Below are 9,539 nucleotides of genomic sequence, written 5' to 3'. Positions count from 1 at the left end.
CATGATATCATCACGTTCCAGGCAGACAGAGGAACCAGGGACATGAACACAGAGCTGAGATTAATAATTACATTATAATAAAACGCATTTTGATCAGACCGTGATGACGATCACAGGTGTGGAAATTGAAGATCTGATAAAGAAACATGGAAAAGGTGGTCAGGTGATCTGGGAGTGCTGGTACACTGAGGACACCTGGTGGAGAACTGCAGAGGTGATCTCATCAAACCTCTTTGATGCTCTGAGAGGAAGAATAGTCTCCTCCTGCCTCATTATTCAAAGGGATGAAGGTGGAGTAGCTGTGATGGCTTCATCCTTCTGCTCTAAGCTCAGTGGGGACCATCAACAGGCTCTGAGAGGCGGATTCAGCTCTAGTCCTGCTCTGTCTCCAAACTACAAATTACTGAACCCTGACAGGACCTTCAAAATAAAACGTTCTCTGAGCTTGTGGGAAACAATATTAATAATCAATAAGATCTTGGTTATGACACTGAACAGCAGCAGAGGCTCAGCCCAGCTTCATCGAGAACCGTATTTAGATTCTCAGGTTAATGTTTGCTCTGAAGTTAAACAGGTGCACTCACGGGGGTACCTAAGACATCATGACAGGTGGATGGGTTTTAATTTGCTGATGGAGATTTTAGAGCATGTTCAAAGACAAGACTGATTGTATGTATTTTCTTGCTGCTCATATGATTCGGTGGATGAAACTCTGTTTCAAGAATTCTTGTGAGTGCCTTGATTTTAATTGAATCTAAAAAAGCTGGATCTCCACATCGTTGGTGGAAAAAGGCTAACATGTTGGCTTCCAAATTTGCGACCACCACTCTCACTTATCCTTTCTCAGGGTCTTGGGGGCGCTGGAGCCTATCCCAGCTGTCTTAGGGCGAGAGGCGGGGTACACCCTGGACAGGTCGCCAGTCTGTCACAGGGCTAACACAGAGAAACAGACAAACATTCACACTCTCATTCATTTCCACATTCTCACCTATGGGCAATTTTTAGAGTTTTGAATTAACCATGTCTTTGGACTGTGGGAGGAAGCCGGAGGACGTGGGGAGAACCCACGCAAACACTGGGAGAACATGCAAACTCCACACAGAAAGACCACAGCCTAACAGTGGAATTGAACAGGACCTTCTTGCTGTCAGGGAACAGTGCTAACCACCGTGCCACCCTGCTGCAATATATATGGGCATACCACCCTGTGCGCGCCCGATTTCATCTGATATAATTTTATGTCTAAAATTAAAATTATTTTTATATCATTTTGCAAAGTATACTTGGTTCCTGTTTACGGAGGAAGTGTTTATGGTATGGTGCTCTTTGTGCCATGTGCATTGAGGAGTCGACAAAGTAAAAATTGAGGAGTGCACACTGTCCTGTCATGTTGGTTTTTATTATGGAAAAGCATTTTTAAGATAAACTGTAGTCTGCAGTACAGCCACAGCTCCAAAGAGACCGGGTCACACAACAACAACCAGAACCATCAAAGACATTAAAAAAATTGAAAAGTCATGGATTTATAGTTTACCATGAAATTAAAGCTATTATCAGTTGGACTGTCTCATAACATCCCTCTGAAAGTGAACATTGAGATCCATAAAATATTCAAATCAATTTATTTGAAGTTGAAAAATTAGGATTTATATTTGAGTGGAGAAAAGGAGAAAACCAGTGCTCAGCAAACACAACACAAAGGCTCATCTCACATCTGCCAAAATGCCACTGATGAGACAAAAGCTGAATTTTATGGAAGGTTTGAGTCCTGTTACATGAGACATCAGACTAACAGCATTTCATAAAAAGTGGTGTGATGGTCTGGGCTGCTCTGCTGCTTCAGGCCAACATGAATTCTGCTCTCTGAAATCCTGAAGGAGGATGTCCAAACATCAGTTTATGTCCTGAAACTCAGCACTCAGGTCCTAAACAAACCAGCAAGTCCACACATGAATGGCTGAAATAGAAATTGAAGGTTTTGGAGTGTCCGAGTCTAAACCAGACTGAATCAGATCAAGTTGCTTTGGGATGAACTTGAAAAACATCCATTGTGGCTGAATTCAAACAATTCTTTAAAATAGACGCGACCAAAACTCCTCCACAGTGATGTGAAAGACTTATTTCCAGTTTCTGCATATCTACGTTTGTGGAAATGCCATGGAGCCACGTGATTACTTTAGAGCTCATATAGAATCATGACACAAACATGGTTTTACCTGCTTTTAGTGACAGGCTTTGTAATTCAAGCTGAGGATACAATGATGTGATACAAAGATTTACAGCACATGAAGCAGAAATATTCAAACCATCAACATATCTGAACTAAGTCTAAACAAATATCCTGCTACAGTTTAATAATGAACCAATCCAGCAACAATGAAGGAAGAAACCAAGATGTTCCTGACTCTGGTAAAGGAGAGGAAATGAAACACAGACTGCTCTCTGCACATATCTAACCTGCAGGTAATAATCTGTTGGTCATTTTTCTCCCATTTCAAACCCAGAGACTGTAAACACTGAGCAGAAACACAGAGTTCACCCCAGAAAATCTACATGTGCAGCTAAGAAGTGACTTTAGGTTTAAACCTCAGTGTTTTAAACAAATAAAATTAAATGTCTCATTTTCCCTCTGACTGACCCACTCGTGCTGCCCTCCTGTGGTCATGGCTGCAGACATGTCACAGTCTTCAGTCCTTCCCCCGGAAGCCCACCTCTCATAGCACACTAGCTCGTCACTGACCCAGAACCACAAATCCAGAAAGCAGGAGTAGCGCAGTCCCAGCCACACGAAAGGAGTCGAGACGTTTTTGGCTCTTTCCTGGACCCATCGCTGCTCCTCAGGGTTGCTGATTGAAACCAGGTCATGGTGTTTCTGTCTGCAGTAATTCAAGGCTTCCTCCCAGGTTTTGTTTTCCCTGATCAGAATCAGTTTATCTGCCATAAAAATCAAGGAAGCCTCTCAGTGACTCCAGCAGTTCATCTATTGGACAAACAGCTGAGATAAATCTGTGTAAACTCACCATCATAGCAGAAGAAAGGCTTTCTTTGGTCACATCCAGCAGAGCTCCATCTTCCTGATCTCTCTAACAGAGTCGTAGCACATGTCCTGTTGTTTAGTCCATCATTAAATGAGTCCATGTCCCAGTATCTGAAAGAGAAGTTACTCCCATCTGACCACCTCCAGCTGTCTCTGAACAGGCCGATCCACAAAGCTGTAGAGTTCTGCAGCTTCTTAAACTCTTCACTGTATATCTGATCGAGTCCACTGGCCAGGTCGGTGTGATGCTGTCTGCAGTAGTTCTGAGCCTGAGTCCAGGTCACAGACTTATCATTTAAATGAAAGGTTTTATTGTCTTTCATCATTTCTGTCGAGTCAACAGAAAAACACAAAAACATCTTTATCAACTAATTTGTCTCATTCTTCAAAATGTCTCATTCAGGAACATATAACACAGATTATGAACTAGATTATAACATTATTAAATATTATATCGCCACATTACTGTCCACATATTCTCACCGCCATAGCAGATGAACTGAAATGTGTGGGTACATGGATAATCTTCCCACGTGTCTCCTGTCATCACACAGTTCTCAGGGTTTGCACTATAATCATTTGGGTCTCCAGCTGTCCAACAGGTCTCATTTTCAGTGTATTCCTCCCCCGGCAGAGACCAGTGCCACCTCCTGTTGGCTCCTCCTGTGATGTTGTACAGTCCAATCCAGGCTTCTGTTTGACTCTGTGCAGAGTCTTGAAGTCTTCTCATGTCTGTCAGGTCAAACACTTTGGCCAGGTCTGTGTAGTTCTCTCTGCAGTATGCCCGTGCTTCATCCCAGCTCATCTGTTCTTTAATAAAGTGGTACTCATACAGCTGACATGTGATGAAGACACACTGACCTAAAACAGAAGAAATACTGTTGAATATCTGCTGATACAAGCAGGAAACTCATGTTCCCATCAAACTGTCCAGTTTACAGGTGAATCCTTGATTTGATCAGTAAGAGTTCATTTGTTTAATGAGTCCTGATCAAACTGAAGGATTTTAGGTGGAAACCATCAGGAGCCCTGGTAAAATGATCACTCACCCATCAGAAGAAGCAGAAACAGACTCCACTGCATCGTCGCTCTGTCACATGAAAATGACTTTTCTTTCATTTGGAGGAAACAATGAATCCAGCAGCTCTTCACTGTTTGATGGACACACAGCACTTTATATTAAACACAGATATCTAGTTTATCACACACTGCTGTAAGAAATATGTTTATTCTTAATAAATGATCATCTGTTTAAAATTACCCATGAAGACAAAAGCAAGAGTTCAAATGTGGTCCACACAGCACCTCTGTACACAGACATGAAATGAGCCTGCAGGTTTGAATCTGGTTCTTCTCTGGTGTTCATGCAGACAGCTCTGCAGTAAATAACCATCTGGACTAACATACACTCTCTTTATACTCAGTATTTCAATATGAACAAATAGTTTTTCCCACTGGCTCAAAGATGCAGTGTAGATATCAGTTACAAAGGGACTCATTTACATTAAGCTATGGAAAGAAGAAACACTGGACTGTCCAACAAGCAGAAAGAGGAAGTTTCTAATATCCAAATATGACAGCAGAGGTGCACATGGACAGGTCACCTCTCTGTGACAGAAACATGAATAGGAGTCTGTTGGATTTTGAAAATACAAACATAATGCTGCCTGTACTGATCAATATCGCTGGATCGCTCTGATGCTGACATGATCTTAAAAACCTGTCAAAGACTTTTGCATGTACTGCCACAGCAGTCAATCCTGTTCAAGCTTCACTCATCATCAGGTTGTCATCCATCGTTGAGTTTGTAGAGCTCAATAAATGTCTGTCAGTCCTGATTATTCAATCCGTGTTTAAAACATGACTCATTCCTCTGGATATGCAATTGTAATTGTTTTTAATTTGTTACCATTTTTCACAAACTGCAGATGATGAAATCCACTTTATTCTGTTCATAATTACTGAGCTACATCTTTAATACATCAGTAAACTATTTAAATAAGAACGGTATCTTAGATTTAAACACACATCTTAATGGAAGCAAAGGAAAAAAATTGTGTGTGTGTGTGTGTGCTCATAGAAGTCTCGACAGGAGCCTTTTTAAATGCATCCAATCAGCTTTTTTTTTAACAAGAGGTGTAGATCATACATTGTAATAAAAGTCTTCTTTTCATATTTTATAAATATGAAACTCAAAAGATTTTGAGTTCATGTTCATTGTGAAAGAATATAAATCTCTGTGTCACAATGAGTTCTATAAAAACATGTTGTTTATGGGGACAATATTACAAATCTTTCATGGTCCCTAATAGTGCTGGGCGATATGGAAAAAATATTTATCACGATATGAATTATTTTATATCACGATAACGATATATATCACGATATACCACCTGACCTGTGGTCATCTGGAAAGTATGCAGTCTTTAAACAGCGAGTGGAAAGGGTGCAGTCTTTGTTTTGAGTTACTGTAAAGCATGTCGCAAATCCGGGTGCACGTAAAGCAGCACCATGTTGCAAAACCACAAGACAGAGTTTCTTTGTGAAAAATATCATTGTTTTATACTTTATTTTCTCTTACATAAAGTTAAGAGTATGTATAGTGAGAAGACAACACTAATATTGGCTATTTAACCCTTTAAGACCTACCATAGGACCAAGTCCGCCAGAGCCTGTCTTTACATTTTACATTTGTAGCGCCATTTGTGGGAGCATTTCAAGATGCTATACATCAATACAACCGTTATAGCCCAAATTTTAATAATATGTATGCATTAAGTCCATAGTAACTACATAAATTGCAAAAAACTGCAATAAACTACAAAAAAATTGAAAATCTTTTTTTTTTTTTTTTACATATATTTTTAGTTAGAGAAATTTAAGAGTCTTATCCCTCAAAACTGTAAATACAAAAAAGTTGCACAAAATAGTTTCCAACCACGAGAAATTTATTTTGAGTGTCTTCATAGTTTTATTTTTGAGATACACAAAGTTCTATATACTACAGGAAAAATGAAAATAAATAAATGGAAATTTGCAAATACACAGTATATGCATCAAAATAAACTATTTCCAACAGTGTAATTTGACTTCTAAGCATCCCAGAAACGATACAGAAGAGCATAAAGTCAAACATAACTTTTAAAAACACCAACATAGGCTTTGAAGCTTAAAAAACTACATTTTCCGCGAAAATGACGTCACTTCCGGTTTCGGACAGGTAATGGCAGACATGCGATTGTTCGCGCAGACATAGGAAGTGTTATGAATAGCTGATCGGATAGGCAAAGCCTGTTTCTGGAATATTATGTTTTTGTTGCTGCAAGTCTGGAATATTATGTTTTTGTTGCTGGAAGTCTGGAATATTATGTTTTTGTTGCTGCAAGTCTGGAATATTATGTTTTTGTTGCTGGAAGTGCTTTTTATGTAATTTTTGCAAAGCTATATGTGGAAGAAAACCGTGACCTAGGGCAAGCTAATGGAATAACATGTAAGTACAACTCCTACGGCTTCATATGCAAAAAAAACATTATTGCGCTACCTTATGTGGTTACAGTTCTACAGGGATTTAAAAATAGTTAAGAAAAACGGAGTGTGCCTGCTCCGACGGTTTGTAAAGGGTTAATGATATATTTTATCTAATAATTTGTAAAATTCGGGTTAGAAACGATAGAAACGATAGAAGACAAATGGCACGATAGACACTTTTCTATCGTCCACACGATATATATCGTCATATCGCCCAGCACTAGTCCCTAATAAAATTAATTGCAGAGAAAGAAGAGGAAGCTTGAACCCAGATTCTGTCCATTTTCATAAGAAGTGACCGCACAGACATCTGTTAATGAGAGAACATGTTTTTCATCATAAAGACTGTGATGTGAAACATCAGCAGTACGTTAAAGTGTTCAACAGTCTGAACCCTGAGACATAATAAAAACAGACTTGCCAAAGTAAAAGCAGAGCCCTCTGTGTGCTCCTTTAACAGCTGGTAGTACAAAACACAGTGACAACATGTGTATTAGATACCCTCACTCCAAAAGCAGAAAACATAAAAAATAGAATCCACAACAATGTCATCCTAAATAAATGGCATCCCGGGGGTTGTTACAGGGAAATATTGGAAAATGTTGAATTTAGAAAAACAAAGGAGTACAGGGGTCAACAGTGAGTATTCTTTGAATATGGACGTTGCTGTTTTAAAAAGAGTCATGAAGAACCTGCTGCCCGCTATATGTAGAGCCAAAGCAACTGCACATGTATGAAAAGAAGTTCTTTGCATGGACTTTGAATCAATACAAAAACAAAATTCATTCACGCACACAGTGGCAGGTTCTGTCTCAGAGCCTTGCAACCTGTCAAAATACAGATAGTTGAGACAAAACAACATACCAAGTTATTTTTTTAGCGGCTACACCAGGTTATAAATTAATGTGATAACATGCTCTCTTCATTCACCCCCCTGTTAACAGATATATAATTGTAAGCCGGTAATTGTAAGAGGCACAGACGTGTGCCTTATACCACATTACTCTCTGCAGTAAGAAGCTTAAATTACTGATTCATTTAACTCGGCTAAAGCAATTGTTTGTAAGACCAGTCTTTGTTTTTTTTACAACTGTGTTTTTATATTAAACAGAATTCAAAGCAGCAGGTAAACTAACTACTGTGATCGATCTGTCTCTATACAGCCATGTGTGCTTTGGCTGGAGATTCTAATGCATCACTGATCTGCTGTATTACACAGCACTTTACACTTCCTGCAACAATGTTTCAGGTGTGCTTTGATCTGACGTACCTGCATCAAAGCAAACATCTGCACTTCAGAGTTTTAGCAAACTGAATTCAAGATTCAAGGTCTTGAATGTTACTTCATCAGTCTGAGAAGAGAAGAGAAGAGAGGCCATGTCCCGGTCACACACCTGGGACGCATCCCTGCACGCTTCCAGTTAGTGTTACAGTCCCAGTCACATGACTTGTGGAAAGTCCTGAGGTCAAAGCCATCAATCAAACTCACATTACTAAGTGACGCAAGCTATTATGGAGTAACTCTCTCACCAAGTCTTGAAAAATAAAACTAAAAAAAAGAATAAAAAAATAAAATAAAGAATAAAATAAAATATCCATCCAGATCTTTACAACCGAAATATTAACAAAACTGAACAGGGTTGGTATTAGGGATGCAACGATACCAATTTTTTCAAACCGATCCGATACCGATACTTGGATCTAAGTACTTGCCGATACCGAGTACAAAATCCGATACTTCTACCACACACACAAGTTAAACTTAACCAGTAGTAAAGAAACGACCCCAGACAACTCTTTAACACAAACGAAACGTTTACTGAACGTAAGGGCAGAGACAAATACTGTACAACACATCCCTTTTTTATGATATTGATATTCCAATTCCTTAACCAAATGAAATACACTGTATAAATGAAATAATTCCCTTTCAAATTATATTAAACAACCCAACTTATGTTATCACCTTTTGGTAAGTGACTCACTAATATACACTCCAAAACACGTTATATAAATCCACTAAACATACAATATTCACACATGGGCCCCACACACACTCACATTCACACTTGTTGCAGGCCTGTTTGCTGCTCACGCTGGACGATGGAGAAAAATCCTCTTCTCCCCAGTAAGAGCACAAAAGTCTGACTTACAGTTCCGTTGCTCGGTAGGTCGCCGTTCACCAATCCCACACTAAATCCACTCCCTGCGGACCCGATGCTGTCTCTGCTACAGCACGTTAGCCCGTCACTGTCCAGCTCTCCGACAGTCCATAGCGGCTGCCTCCGTGGTGCAGCCAAGCAGTCCGGGCTAGCCTTTAGCCTCGGCGATCGTAGCTGGAAACACAGTTTTCCACGGTGGTGCGACCGTTGAAACAAAAAGTCACTTCACCCACACTCTGTTGCGAAGCTCCCACACGGTTAGCTTTCTAGTCACACACTCTTTTGTGCTAGTTAACCTCAGTAAAACTAGCCGAGTCTCTCACTTTGGTTCAGCTAACCTCGTGCATCTCTCCATGCCGTTCTCTTCTCCTCCTCCATTGCAACAGATACACAGGTCCCGTTTTATGCTACCTTCACGGGCCTCCAGAAAATTAGAACTCTGAACAATATTTTAACTCCCTTCAGAGTTACATACCATAAAATAATACTTTTATGATTAACATAACAGTTTGATTGCTCTAATTACCTGTATTTACCTTGTGACATATTACAGGGCAAATTAAATTCAGGGTACAGTTACATCACATAACTGTGAACACTTTATGTTACCGTGGCGTTCAAGTCCATGGGAATTATGAGTATCTACTCCCAAATTCGGGCTACATTAGTATCGGTTCATGGTATCGGTTAACTTTTACGAGTACGAGTACGCACACATTTTACAGTATCGGCCCCGATACCCGATACCAGTATCGGTATCGGTGCACCCCTAGTTGGTATAGTAATAAAAATCAATTCATGTCTTTTCCTAA

The 9,539-nt window shown here is 39.7% G+C and overlaps 1 protein-coding gene across 1 annotated transcript; it reads right to left on the bottom strand.

The window, feature by feature from the left end:
- Nucleotides 1–2,207: 2,207 nt before the first annotated feature.
- On the bottom strand, nucleotides 2,208–8,645 carry LOC120438639 (putative C-type lectin domain family 20 member A). The gene is made up of 5 exons (XM_039609065.1): nucleotides 8,627–8,645; nucleotides 4,087–4,188; nucleotides 3,521–3,898; nucleotides 3,021–3,365; nucleotides 2,208–2,934 (listed from the first exon to the last, which is right to left on the bottom strand). The coding sequence occupies exons 2-5, from the start codon at nucleotides 4,154–4,156 to the stop codon at nucleotides 2,588–2,590; spliced, it is 1,140 nt and encodes a 379-aa protein (XP_039464999.1). The 5' UTR covers nucleotides 4,157–4,188; nucleotides 8,627–8,645; the 3' UTR covers nucleotides 2,208–2,587.
- Between the last annotated feature and the right edge of the window lie 894 nt (nucleotides 8,646–9,539).

The sequence above is a fragment of the Oreochromis aureus genome, linkage group 3 (genome assembly GCF_013358895.1).
Source record: "Oreochromis aureus strain Israel breed Guangdong linkage group 3, ZZ_aureus, whole genome shotgun sequence".
NCBI classification, from domain to species: Eukaryota; Metazoa; Chordata; class Actinopteri; order Cichliformes; family Cichlidae; genus Oreochromis; species Oreochromis aureus.
This window is presented reverse-complemented; position numbering and strand designations above follow the sequence as displayed.